The sequence below is a fragment of the Silurus meridionalis genome, chromosome 6, assembly GCF_014805685.1.
Source record: "Silurus meridionalis isolate SWU-2019-XX chromosome 6, ASM1480568v1, whole genome shotgun sequence".
In the NCBI taxonomy this organism is placed as follows: domain Eukaryota; kingdom Metazoa; phylum Chordata; class Actinopteri; order Siluriformes; family Siluridae; genus Silurus; species Silurus meridionalis.
This window is the reverse complement of record NC_060889.1, coordinates 16,778,973-16,793,482: the sequence shown is the minus strand read 5'-3', so window position 1 is coordinate 16,793,482 and position 14,510 is coordinate 16,778,973. Positions and strand designations below refer to the sequence as shown.

Sequence of the window (14,510 nt, the reverse complement as noted above, 5' to 3'; positions counted from 1 at the left end):
GTCTGTGATACTAGGTGCATTACGGTATGAGTGCAGGTCACTGTTTTCTGGTTCAGCTCGCGCTGCTTGTTTGTATCTGTACTGTTTACCCCCCGGGGGGCACTTAGTGTGTACTGTAGGTAAGTCCTGGGCAAGAAAATAGTTGAACTTGTGTGGATGTGCGTAAATAACGTGTAGGTTTTGGAATAAATGCCACGTGTAACATTGCGATTGCACATCGCCTGTTCGCTCACTAGGCTTGGCGACAGCAGACAGGCCCCTGACAGCTCAACAGCACCGGGGAACGCGGCGAGCAGCGCGAGGGGTTTGGAGGTTTTGTACACCAAAATTCATTTCATGCTTATTTTTTTGCAATTTTAATATAATGCATTACGTATTTATTTAGAAGCATGCTGTGGAAGCCCAGGTTGCTTGCTAGCTAGGTCATTTAAATTGCTGTCTACCAAAGTTTGAATGATATTGTATATACAGGTAGTCAACTTACGACCAATCGACTTTACGACCACAAGCCGCGGCGTACGACAGTGCGTACCAGCTTCCGGCAGCACTACCATCTCCGCGATTTTGAAAGATAAAGAAAGAATTCGTGAATCAAAATGGTGTAGAGATAATACAAATGGCATAAAATGAACAAATACTACTTAAAGATTTTTATAACATCATTTCACAGTACTGTACATATAGCCTACTCTACTTACGACCGAACCAATCGTGGTCGTAAGTCGACGACTACCTGTAACAGAGAAGAGATCAGTAGTCTTGCATTGTAATTAACACTAACACACATAAAGTAGTGCTTTTGTTTTTTAATACATTTACGCTTCACTTTGCAGTCCTTTCAACCTGTTGCACGGTACAAGGGTAAAGAACACGTTCTGTGTTGGGTTTATGTTTGGTTTAAGGATGTGAAATTTCCATTGGTGGTTTTCAGTTTTCCCTTCATCTCACTGGGTAGCTTAGGGGTGGGATTTGAACTCATGTCCTTCAGATATGAAGTCCACTGTATAAAGGTATAAAATGGTATCAAAATGGAGTACAAGTAAATACTTCGTCCTCACTGGCAAACAGCTGATTTAATTTTTGTATTAAAGCCATGCTTTGTGTAACAACTTTGTTTGTCCTGGAGTTAAATTTCAAAACATTGACACTTGGAAATGCTGGTTAAATTATAATAGTGTTCATATATCGAATCTATATGTCACAGATCACATGAGTGAATACTGTCTGCATTTGCAATGTATGCAATTTGTCGCATTGTAAAAAAGTGAATGGACACGTGACTTATGTATTGATTTAATTTGGCTTTGAGCTTTTTTTTTAATAACCGGTGTAATCTGTACACGTTTTGTATACACTAACCTAAATGTTAAACCTAATTCTTAACCATAAAGTTAACTCTAAACCCAACCCCAATTATTATGGTAATACTAACTCTATTATGATTAAATAAAAACAAATGATAATTTTGTCATGTGAAAGTAAATTTCTTATTGGCACAAGAAAAACACCACAGTTTATATCTTATAAAAGGACCTAAAAATGATTAAAACTGTTGCTCTCAAACTGCAGATTCTTACATATACGTATATTTCTTTGATTGACTGTGGTGGTAAAAGAGCAGTTTTGTGAAGTGAGTTCTGATGTTAAAGATTTTGTAATATACTGGTTAGTTTACTTGCAGGATGAAGTGAACCGCCCTGCTAGTCTGGTTTCCTTAAGCATTATCTAACAAAAAGATTTCTTCGCCCTAAGAATATTACTTTTGCTTCACACTATACTAGTTATGATTCCTGCTATACTTATTTCCTCAGGAGTTTCTTTCTAACCGCTCAGGTTTATTATATCAATCAATTCAATTCGATGTTATCTCTAATACAATATGTTACAAAAGCTCTAACATCATCGTGTGATCCATCAGCTGAACGTTTATTCATTCCACCCCCCAGTTTCACAACGATCTTTCATGCACACTTTCACAATACATACACAGTCATCTGTCTGTGTTTGTTTTCACTAGATTTCGAATGACAAAATGGCTGTTGTAATTCATATATCCTCAAACACCACAATCCAATATTTTTTTTAACATTAATGTTTATAGGAACATAGTGCAAACACTAGAATATTTGATGGGTATACTAGCCTCTGTATAAAGTCTGAGAAGATAGATGTCACATTTGCCGTCCTCTGTGACCTGTCCTATCTCAGATGGTGTAATCCTGCTTGCCATGTAACTGCCACTCAAATCTGGCAGTGCCTCAAGCCTGTGCTGATAAATAGGGCATCCAAAGGAGCATAAATGTTCAAGTCCATGTGGCAGCTCCGGGGGTTTAATCGGGCGCTTTGGTTTATCACAGCTTGTTAAAACCAGATTCTTTGGTGAAACTGTATATTGTGGATAAATGATGTGCTCTTTATGTAAATGCTGATTCTTAGCTAGATTTATTTCTTTTTTCCCCCTCTTTATTATTAGATAACAAAAGGGTAGCTTGTAGGTAAGAAGGGAATCTTCAGCTATGAGTAACCCTTATGCACATATCATTGAGCCTCTGGACTCCCAGAAGCCTGAATGCAAGTTTTTCAATCTCAGAAAGCTTGGAGATCCTCGATATGGTAAGAGAATTGCTGCACAGTTACTGCATTTTTTTATGTACTTTGTTTTAAACATAAACTATAGAAGATCTAATAGAGACTTTTATGTTGATGCCATAGATGCATTTCTGTTATAGTTTTTAATTCCTGTACATTTTGGTTTATAATATTTTCTGATGTGAGGATTAAAGTTAACCAAAAGTGGGAAATGGTTTCATGTGTTAAAAACAGTATCTGCAAATTAAACCTTTTTGTTTTGTTGTTGTTTTTGTATACCTGCAAAACTGCTGCATCCTGGAACTGGAGAAAGCTATTAACATTAATCTATTTTAATTTTTTAATATAGAACTCCTGCCTTTCTCCATCCGTGTGCTGCTGGAGTCAGCGGTAAGGAACTGTGATGAGTTCTTGATAAAGAAGGAAGATGTGGAGCGCATACTCAACTGGAAGCAGACCCAGACCCAGACGGTGGAGGTGCCCTTCAGGCCGGCCCGTGTCATTCTGCAGGACTTCACGTAGGGTTAATTACAACTCATCTGAATTGTCAGCTTTGACTGTTTCCTAAACTTTTTTTTATTTTGTTAAGTGTTAATATGAACGCTGCTTCACCCTTCTAATATTCATATCACTTGTCTTTTGTTCGTTTCAAAACATAATTGCAGATAAATTGCAGTCGAGGAAGACTGTCCTGTGGTGGTTTAATAGCCTTAAACAATTCGATATTGTGTTTGATACAACAATGCTGTTGAAGCCTAGTTTCTGATTGGCCAGGAGGTGCAGATTCATTTTCTGTAATATGAAGACTCAAAACAGTAGTGGGGTTGCATGGTAAATTTGTATTAGTGTGCATTTTTTAGTACAGTATTATTCTATAGTTATTTACTCCAGGGCTTACATGGCAGGAGCTTCATATGATATGGTAAAGATTTATGCCAGAAAAGATTTATATAGCAATTTTGGAAGTTGTCAGGGCTTTGTATATCTGTTCCTTTAATCTTTACTAAACAAGGGTCTTATTCTCAGAGGGCTTCGTGGTTTCTAGGTTACGTCGCCTTGGGATGCACTTATATAGGGAAACAAACACTCAAATACCCCACAGCTAATTATTGACCAACACCACAACTCCCTATTATTTTTCTTATTCCTTACGTGCCACCTGAACACTATTTAATAAATGAGATTGAAAACCCCCCACAGAAGTTTGTTTGTCACATTGGCCATTGTAGCTTGTACAAAGGTGTGGAAGCTCTTAAGACAGTGTATAAGATGGGTATATGGTGAGGGAAGCACCAGACCACACATACAAGAGGATCAAAATATGTGGAAAGCAGTTTATTTAGTGCATCTAAATGTTGCTCTGATATGACTGTTCATCTCTGCTGTTGACAGTGGGGTTCCTGCAGTGGTGGATTTTGCGGCGATGCGTGACGCGGTAAAGAAGCTGGGTGGAGACCCCGAGAAGATCAACCCTGTGTGTCCTGCTGACCTAGTCATTGACCATTCCATTCAGGTGGACTTTAATGGAAAGTAAGTTATTTACCATCTGTAGCACTGAAATTACCTTAAAGTTAATTTATTTTTGGATATATTAAAGAAAGTTCCCTCTGGGTTTATATTCAAGCACCCTCTAGAAAGACCCTTTTAATAGGTCAAATGTCTGTGGCACAAACTGCTGTACTTGTTATTGTGTCAAGTTGGCTTTGTGATGTGTGTGTTTTTGTATTAGCTGGGTGTATTTCCTCATACATAGCTCAATGGATTACCAGCATAGGATATACTTAATAGAGACATCTTGTGTTGGGAAAATATAATTAAGTTAATTTAATTTAATTTTTAAGTTCTAATTTAGGGACTATAGATAGGAGGTTTTTGCAGAATTGTGTGTTAGTCACAAATATTTCGGAAAAACATCTAATTCATAAAACATCTAACTCATCTAGTACCTTTAAGTTGTCAGCATCGTATGCTTAATGGGAGATTTGTGTCTTTAGCTAGTTGTGTAGTGTCATAATCATATTACACTCTCTCTGTGAACTTTATACGGCGAGCGTAGCCTAGTTGGAAAAGGGTTACCTTTGACCACACATATCATGTGGCACACTCACTGTTCAACTAAATCTGAGCTGAAAGGTGTAAAACTTTTACTCGAAAAAAGAAATTAAGGGAAGTAGGCCACTAGAAGCCAGAAACATAATTCAAAGTTTTGCCCATATTAGTTAAACTTTACATTAGTGTTTGTGTATAAGACAGTTCCAGTCTTGCGTTATTTTTGAAGCACTCACTGACTTTTCATTCAAATTCATTTCAGGTCTGACAGTCTACAGAAAAACCAAGACCTTGAATTTGAAAGGAACAAGGAACGTTTTGAGTTTCTAAAGGTAATCACATTCGGTTTAAATTTCCTGTGTTGATTTTAAAATACATGTACACAACTCCTGTCTACATATATTAACCAAGAGTGATAACCTTTGATTTTTTGTCTGCAGTGGGGTTCAAAAGCATTCCAGAATATGCGCATCATTCCTCCAGGTTCGGGAATAGTGCATCAGGTGAATCTGGAATATCTAGCCCGGGTTGTGTTCCAGCAGGATGACTACTATTACCCAGACAGCCTAGTGGGCACTGATTCACACACAACCATGATTGATGGCCTGGGAGTTCTGGGCTGGGGTGAGTTTTTGTACTGAAGGTACACAGTTGTAGTCTTTAGGGTTGGTAGTTTTGTGTTTTGCTTGAACAGCAAATATGGAATCTCACCACTAGGAATATACATTGTTTACTCAATATTGTTAGAGAAAATCAATCACTTTACAAATACACTTTATGGACAAAAGTATGTGGACACTTCACCATTACATCCCAATGTGGGCCTTCATCAAACTGCCAAAATTGTTTATAAAGCACTTGAAGATATGGTTTATGAAGGTTGGAGAGGGAGAACTTGAGTGCAGAGCCCTGACCTCAATCACAATGATTTGAAACACTGCCTGCACCCCTGGTCCTCTGACTCCTCCCCTGACATCACTAATGGTCCTGTGACTGAATCGGCACTAATCTCCACACTAGAATTTCTAGTGGAACGTTTTCCTAGAAGAGTGGAGGTGATTATAAGAGCAACAAGCAAACTAAATCTAAAAAGGGATGTTTAAAAATCACCTATGGAAGTGATGGTCTGGTGGACACAAATTGTTGGCCATATAATGCATATGTTTAACCGCTAATGTTTGATTTTTGAACATGTGTGAGCAGGTGTGGGAGGTATTGAAGCTGAGGCGGTTATGTTGGGTCAACCAATCAGTATGGTCCTCCCAGAGGTTATTGGGTACAAACTCCATGGCACACCAAACAATTACATCACCTCTACTGATATTGTCCTTACAGTTACTAAGGTACTTTTTTCAATCTAAGAATAAAGAATTTGTGTGAATGTAGATATTCTTTAAGCTTGTATGTATATATTTAATGGCAGTAACCCTCAAAAATGGTAGAAATGTAGCTGTGTGAACATGAATAACTGTTTAGGGTAAAGCCCAAAATGCAGAATTTGACTCTATTCTGACTCGCTTATATTACACTAAAAATGTTTACTAATACAACCTCCCTCCAAATGTATTGGAACAGCAAGGCCCATTTATTTATTTATTTTTGCTATACGGTTGAACTTATAAGATGAATATGTGATGATAGATCATATTTTCAGCTTTTATTTTCCCGCTCCTGAAATATCTAGAAATGTTAAACATAGTCTAAAATGGATGGTCATTATGTTAAGATGGTCTTCAAATTAAATAAATAGCACTTAATATTTGCACACGCTCCAAGGCGTGAGTAGGATTCAACCTTTTTTTTTAATTCACAAGGTTTTCTGGAATATAAAAGTTGTGTAAATTCTCATAATAATTATTTACACTTGAATCGGTTAAAATTGATCCTGATAAATGAGTCCCGTTGTTAGAAAATGATTGATCACTTAATCTTTGTCTCTTCATTTTTTTTTTTTGTATAGCATTTGCGTCAGGTTGGTGTGGTAGGGAAGTTCGTGGAGTTCTTCGGACCTGGTGTGGCTCAGCTTTCTATCGCAGACCGTGCGACTATTGCTAACATGTGCCCAGAGTATGGTGCTACAGCTGCCTTTTTCCCTGTTGACCATGTCAGTGTCCAGTACCTTGAGCAGACAGGTAGACTGGCATTGATTTCAGATCGCCTGTTCAAACATTAAGTGCGTTTATGTGGAAAAGGTCCAATATATGTCCAAAAGTTAACCTTATACACTCGCTGTCCAATTTATTAGGAACACCTGTACACCCATTCGGTTTTCTAATAAGCCAATCAGGTGACGACAAAAGCAGTGCAAAAAATCCTGCAGTACAGTTCAAGAGATTCAGATTATGTTAATATCAAACAACTGAAGGAAGAAAAACTGTACAGTCATTCAATAAAACAAAAACAAGGGTCTGTAGGCGGAAAGTCTTTGTTGAAAGAGGTCAGAGGAGAATGAAAAGACTGGTCTGAGCTGACAGGAAGTCTGTAGTAAAGGAAAAATGCTGATATGCTTTTCTGCTCAGTAAGGTTGTAAAGCCTGATTATATGAGTTATTATATCCTACATGGCAGCTCAAACCATCCTCATTTTCTTAACCACACAGTGTTTACTTCATAGAGGTGTTTTAAACTCAAATTTAATTTATTAATTTATTAATTTATTACTATTTATTATTATTATTATTTACAAAATCTAGAGTCTGATATGTGTGGAAATGTCAGGAAAGCAGATATTTCAGAAATACTTAAACTGACCCATCCAGTACAAACCTTTTCTTCATTCTGATGTTTGATGTGTTCATTAAATTAAGGGTTTTGACCTGATCCTGCATTATTATTATTATTTTTTGCATTGTGCTGCTGCCACGTGGCTGATTTATACAAGGTTATGATTGTGGTGGTGCTGCTAATAAAAATGGATGGGGAATGTAGTGGAAATGTTTCTGCTTTTTAATTGAGAGGTCAACCTGATATGCTTTTTGTGTTTAATTAGGACGGGATGCTGAGAAGCTTAGTTACATTACACAGTATCTGAAAGCAGTTGGCATGTTTAGGGATTACAGCAACCAGTCTCAGGATCCCGAATTTACAAAGGTATTCTATACACACACACACACACACACACACACACACACACACACACACACACACACACAAATTATTTTGATAATCGTTTGAATGGATTGGGATAAGCAATAATGTATAATCATGTCAATAGGACCGTGTCAGTTTTTAATTCTGTTTACAGATGAAATTAGTTGTTAAAAAATCTCTAGTTCAAGTACAGTATTTATTATTATTTATAAAATGTATTTATAATATTCATTGCTGCTTTTTTCATAAACATTTATTGCTGAACTAATTACTTATTTGAGCTATTTTGCTGCTTATTGTTTGTTTATTTGTATTTTTGTTGTTTTTAAATACTTTTTTAAATTCTATTTGTAAATTGCCTTAAAGTCCTGTGTGCTATAGAAATAATTGCGCTTTGCCTTCATGTTGTGTTTATGTGGTGTCATCCTTTTTTTAGATCCTCGTATTGTTTTTCACACAGCACATTTGTTTTGTTTCTGTCCCCTCTCCATGGAGGTTGTTAAACTTGATCTCAGCACAGTTGACCCTTGCTGCAGTGGACCAAAGCGTCCACAGGACAAAGTGGCCGTATCAGAAATGAAGCAGGACTTTGAGGCCTGTTTAGGAGCCAAGGTACATAATGTTCCACTTCACTACCTACCACACTGAGCCTTTACTTTTCCCTTCAGTCTATATAAATCTGTTTTTAACACGCCTGCCTCCTCACCTTTTTCATTACTTTGATTGGTTAATTATAATGTTTTATGGTTTTGTTCCATGTACTTGTTTCAGCTTTTTTTTCTTTCTTTTCATTTAGCAAGGCTTTAAGGGTTTTCAGGTGCCACCCGAGCGCCATGATGTCAGCATACCATTCCAGTATAACGGGGTGAACTACAGCCTGTCTCATGGCTCTGTGGTTATCGCTGCCATCACCAGCTGTACAAACACCAGCAATCCCTCTGTCATGTTGGGTGCAGGTACAAACGTATACCAAATGTCATGTCTCTGTAGCCCAGCAGCAGCTCTTCCAGGCAGATTTGATGTTTTCTGTGATCTTGTGTAGTATGACAGTGAAAGTAATTTCTCCATAAAGGTGTCTTGTTAGACAAATTAATTGCTTTACTGTTCCCACACAGGCCTCCTGGCAAAGAAGGCCATCCAATGTGGCTTAAGTGTGAAACCTTACATTAAGACCAGTCTGTCCCCTGGAAGTGGAGTGGTCACTTACTATCTGAAGGAAAGTGGTGTAATGGAGTACCTCTCCGAATTAGGGTATGATGTCATCAAGAAATGCCATGAATGAGATCAATTTCACGTGTGCCGTAATGTAAAGCATTTAATGCTGTTTCAAATGTAGAAACAGGATCAGCACAAGATTAATTCCAAGACGATAAGAAACCAAATATAGGATAAATAAAGCCTGTTATTGTGTTTGTTTCATTGTAACTCAGTTTTTGACATGAATATGCTTAGATGCTGACATGGCATTAAGTTTTGTCTAAATTGGCTGCCAAAAGAATAGGATTTTTTTTAGAAAGGGTTAATATTGTATATTTAATTAATTGTAATTCTTTGTTTTAATATTTGAATACATTCAGGATATTTTCTCTTTATAATATGGCAGCGTCTGCAATGCAGATATGATTTATGATTAATATGAATATACTGTAAGAGACATAAGTAGAAATGCAATCAGATGTATCGCTTTCATGACAAAATGAACCGGGGTCTATTCTCACAGTGATTGATGACTTAAAATTTAAATAGTTAAATCTGACAGCATTATACTGTAAATTGCACTTGATGTGTTTGTCTTATGTTAGTTTTGAGGTGGTCGGTTATGGCTGCATGACCTGCATAGGAAACAGTGGTCCTCTTCCAGAGCCAGTTGTAGAGGCCATCACCCAGGTACATACTGAATGCCTTTGCTGTAACTATTCAATCCGGAAGTGTTATTAAAGCCTTGCTAAGAAAATGCCTATTCTCAGGGAGATCTGGTAGCAGCAGGCGTTCTGTCTGGCAACAGGAACTTCGAAGGTCGTGTGCACCCCAATACACGAGCCAACTACTTGGCTTCTCCTTTGCTGGTCATTGCTTATGCTATTGCAGGAACAATAAGGATCGACTTTGAAAAGGAGCCTATTGGTGAGCGGAATTTAAATATTTGTATTTTAATATCCAGTTTATTTACATGAGGTTCAGCAAGTAATGCTAAGTGGGTTTTTTTATGTGTGTTGGAATAGCGGTGAACGTAGAGGGGAAAAAGATTTTTCTAAGAGACATCTGGCCCATGCGAGAGGAGATCCAGGCTGTTGAAAGGAAGTTTGTTATTCCTGCCATGTTTAAAGAGGTCTATGAGAAAGTGGAGGTTCGTAAACAATGCATAGGATGACTTACTTACATTGCCCAAGTATATTCATTAAGAGTTTCTTTTTTTTACTTCCTGTATTTAGAAGGTAAACGAACGCTGGAACTCGTTAAATGCTTCTTCTGACAAGCTATACACCTGGGACCCTAAATCCACATACATCAAGTCTCCGCCTTTCTTTGATGGACTGGTAATTACATTTTCACCCTGCTGTCTCAGCTGAACAGCAATTCATAACTCGGTTTCAGGTTTCACAATACACAATTACACTATAGGAAAAAAGAAGCAGTAAAGCACATAGTACAATAAAAAAAAAAAATCTATATATTTTTTATATTAAATATATTTCAGACCAGATCGCTTCAGAAGCCAAAGTCTATTGTAGATGCCTATGTGCTTCTTAATTTGGGGGATTCGGTGACCACGGATCATATCTCTCCTGCCGGAAACATTGCTCGTAGCAGTTCTGCTGCTCGCTACCTGACCAGTCGTGGGTGAGAGGTTTTGGATATTAAACTATTTATTCTTTAAATCTATTCTTTTTTTTTTTAAATTAGGAAATAAATGTATACATTTTTCTCCTCTCCCTGCAGACTTACACCTCGAGAGTTCAACTCGTATGGCTCTCGGCGTGGGAACGATGCTGTCATGGCTCGGGGGACATTCGCAAACATCCGCCTTTTTAACAAGTTCCTCAACAAACAGGCGCCTTCTACCATTTATCTGCCTACAGGGGACACGGTAGGAGAGGGGATTTTATATGTAACATATATGCTATATGTAACATGTAACACCAACAGTTTTAAAAAGTGGGCTGGCATAAAGAAGTTTATTTTTTAAAGACCGTCATTTCTTGTTATATTTCTGTAGTTGTGCTACCAAGAGCTGAGACTCTACTGGTTAATTGTAACTGTAAATGTGAGCTGAAGGATTTATGTTGACATACAGTATATGGAATTTGGCAGACCCCCTTATCCAGAACGACTCAAAGAAATTGCTTTGAAGTCTCTATCAATACGTACGTCCTGATATGTTCTTGATAGAAGTTCATTGGGTCACAGACTAAGAATAAAATCAGTCTAAAACTCTAGAGAGAATGTTGTTGTTAAATACAAAATTTTAAACGATGAAGGTACATTAGTGTACCAGTCAGCTTAGAAGATTATGTCCTATTGCAGTGGCTCAAAGGATATGAGTATAGTTGCCTACAGTGCAACAGCTCTCTCTCTATTGATTCATATTATTGTTATTCACTTTTATTCCCATTTATTTCCAAGCACTTGGGTAGTAAGCTTATTCCTCCTCTTCTTCACAACTGTCCTATGTATATTTATAATATAGCCCTAAAACTAAATTTATCTTTCTCTCTTTCTCTCTCTCTTCTTTGTGCAAGTGCAGTCTGTCTAAATAGTAGCAATAAGTTTTAAATCTTTAATGATGTTCTGTCTCACAGCTGGATGTGTATGATGCAGCAGAGAAATATCAAGAGGCAGGTTATCCACTGTTGGTGCTGGCAGGGAAGGAGTATGGCTCAGGCAGCTCCAGAGACTGGGCTGCCAAAGGACCATTTCTGCTGGTGAGTTCCGTGTATACAATGAACCTGAAGCTAATGACTATATCTCTAGTTTCTTACAGCAATAAACCAGTGTTTAGAAAAGGCATCATAATTGAAAATTGTCTGTTATTTTATCCTGTAACATAAAAATATATTTGTGTTTTGATGCCCTCAGGGTATAAAAGCTGTATTGGCAGAGAGCTACGAGCGCATCCATCGCAGTAATCTGGTGGGTATGGGGGTCATTCCTCTGGAGTATCTGCCTGGAGATACGGCCGATAGCCTGGGGCTCACCGGCCGAGAACGCTACACTGTGGTTATCCCTGAACAGCTCAAACCCAGAATGATTGTTGAAATTAAGGTAACATTTTTGCTAATACGTCAATTATTTTTTTATATTCAATATTTCTCTATATACTCTATTTTAATGAACCACTTTCTTATTTATATTTAACAATAAGTGGTTGCTGTTCTTTTAACTGCAGAGTGACTGTATTAACTCAGTAATTAGAGTAAATAACTTTACTCTCAGTAATATATACACAATATATATATATATATATATATATTATATATGAGAGAGAGAGAGAGAGAGTATTAGGGGTGTAACGGTACACTTATTCATACTGAATGTTATATATGAATGTATATATAAAGGTGAGAATTTATCAACTTTTTCTTAATCAGCACTTGTGGTTCACTTAGAAAAACAGGGCAATGTGGGAAAAGGTGCTTTGGGCAGCCAACTCGAAGGAACAGATGATACTTTAATAATATATTGTAGTGAATATTGTGAAGAAAAAATTTGTCCATTTTAGACTACTGTTTGTTTGTATACTGTCTGAAGAAGTACCAAGAAAGATGTATAGTTCTAGTGTTTAATAATCCGCTGTAGTTCTGGGTTAATAAATGCAGAATTAAATGATTCTCTGTACTCCTGTCTCTTTAATTACAATTTTTTTAACTGTATGCAGGAAGTCGATTTATTTCTAGTTTTTTTTTTTTTTGTGAGTAGTTTTTGTATTTGTGTATACAATTGTTTTTTTACTTTCCAATTGTAATGTCTGACTTTTGAAGTTGATTGCTCTTTGAAAATGAATCAACTTCTATTATATCATTATAAAGTGGACTTATAATGGCAATGATGTTTATCACAATTATTTCTGGGAGATGAAATAGTGCAACAAAAAAGTCAATTATTGAGACTGGTCCAGAAAGTAATCACTTGTCATGAACAGACGTACCAACAGTCTACTAACAGTGAACATAGCCACTACTTTTGAATCGTATAAACACACACCGCGTTCTATTTTTGGACGAACTAAGGCACATCATCAATGGAAATATGTGCCTCAATCAAAAACGAAAGCAATGATTCTAATTTATGCCATGTCTCATTTCTTTATTTCCTTATTGCTCTTTTCAGTTGGATACCGGAAAGACGTTCCAGGCTAGGATGCGTTTCGACACCGATGTGGAGCTCATCTACTTCCACCACGGCGGCATCCTGAATTACATGATCCGCAAGATGTCTGAAAAATAGAGACAGTCTCACCTCCGTCCAGTGCAGCTGACAAGTGCATCAGAACTAATTATTTCATCATCTGTCTTGTTTTGGAAGTGCAAACCTGTATGCTTTAGGAATAAGTCAATTTCTTGTGAATTAAATGTTTATGTTTGTGATTGTACTGCATATACAACACATCAGGTTGAAATACACTGGGGAAAAGTATGAAGGTACGGCATTTGAAGTTGCCAGAAATCAGTCATTGATTTCACTGTGTCTGTGAAGGTCAAATGACATCTGGCCTACAAAATACCTTTATTATCTATCACTGGGAATGGTCACTGATTGTACAACCAGAATAATATACTAGCTAATGATGATCAGAGGCGATAATTTAGCGTTTGGGAGAATTTAATTAACCATTAGGACGGACTGCAAGTGTGTACAGATCCAGTGGAAGATTTATTACCTCAGCATTGCCAAACAATAACACATTTACTTGCATTCATTTTCAATTTCGAACAGCTGTAATGTTATTTCTATGAGGAAAACTTTCTCTTTCACAAAGGCACTAATTAAACTTTTTCTTTAATACGTAAAAGCTTCATGCATCTAAACAGGCTATGAAATGAAGAATGCTCTGATACTCTTGAGCCTTGATCTTCACATTCATTGGACCTCCTTGCCCTCCAGCTTGCTCAGCAATCAACTAATAACAACAAAAAGGCAAAAAAATATATAACTAATTACTGGTGACTAAAATACAGATTGTTTTTCTTTTGTCCAGGAATCTTTTGATATAATTTTGTATAAATAATTATATTTTAGTGTATTAAAGGTGTGTGTATGCAAACCCAATGATTCTGATTAGCGTGTGAGATTCCTCCAAGTGCCTGTAGTACACTGTGTTTCTTATATCAGAAGCTTGGTCATCTTTTCAAACCAGATTTATTATTATTATTTTTTGTGTTACGGTGGTGATGTAACAGTTCTGTGAGCCGTTTTGCTATACACTAATCATGTACTTTAACGTAGTTCGTTTAATTTTCCTGTTTGTTTTTGGAGAAACATTGAATCCTGAGGTTCTGGAGGCAAAATATTCAACAGCATTATAATACAAGTATATTATATACCTCTTTATGAGGTTGTCATATTTAACATCACACTTGAATTGTCAAATAAATGCTGCATTAAGGAGTTTTATCATTTCAGAAGGATTTTTTGGGGGGGAATAATTGTGCAAAAAAAAAAAAAAGCAATACAGTTTCACTTCTATTGACCTGATGTGATGCATTTTATGGACATGATCTACTCAAATAAAAAAAAAAAATGAAAAAAATCAATTGTTCTGATGTCTTATGGTCGTAGTGTTTC

At 36.9% G+C, this 14,510-nt stretch overlaps 1 protein-coding gene across 3 annotated transcripts; it reads left to right on the top strand.

Annotated features, from left to right (window-relative positions):
• On the top strand, positions 1-14,479 carry aco1 (aconitase 1, soluble). Of its 3 annotated transcripts, XM_046851607.1 has the most exons (22): positions 1-119; positions 237-312; positions 2,474-2,613; positions 2,939-3,107; positions 3,982-4,119; positions 4,901-4,970; positions 5,079-5,262; positions 5,842-5,981; positions 6,599-6,770; positions 7,627-7,727; positions 8,223-8,339; positions 8,524-8,683; positions 8,843-8,978; positions 9,530-9,614; positions 9,695-9,851; positions 9,950-10,074; positions 10,160-10,264; positions 10,426-10,568; positions 10,668-10,815; positions 11,528-11,650; positions 11,805-11,990; positions 13,056-14,479. In XM_046851607.1, exons 3-22 carry the CDS (start codon positions 2,517-2,519, stop codon positions 13,170-13,172), a joined length of 2,673 nt encoding a protein of 890 aa, XP_046707563.1. In that variant the 5' UTR covers positions 1-119; positions 237-312; positions 2,474-2,516; the 3' UTR covers positions 13,173-14,479. The 3 variants fall into 3 exon arrangements, with proteins under 3 accessions (XP_046707563.1, XP_046707566.1, XP_046707564.1); XM_046851610.1 differs by lacking the exon at positions 237-312 and having other exon boundaries at positions 15-119; XM_046851608.1 differs by lacking the exon at positions 1-119 and having other exon boundaries at positions 126-312.
• The last annotated feature ends 31 nt before the right edge of the window (positions 14,480-14,510 follow it).

Excerpts from the sequence above, each read along its gene's own strand:
- aco1 (XM_046851607.1), top strand. The coding sequence starts at position 2,517 with ATGAGTAACCCTTATGCACATATCATTGAGCCTCTGGACTCCCAGAAG. Across the intron at positions 5,263-5,841 it reads CCTGGGAGTTCTGGGCTGGG|GTGTGGGAGGTATTGAAGCT; the intron begins GTGAGTTTTTGT and ends ATGTGTGAGCAG. Across the intron at positions 7,728-8,222 it reads AGGATCCCGAATTTACAAAG|GTTGTTAAACTTGATCTCAG; the intron begins GTATTCTATACA and ends CTCTCCATGGAG.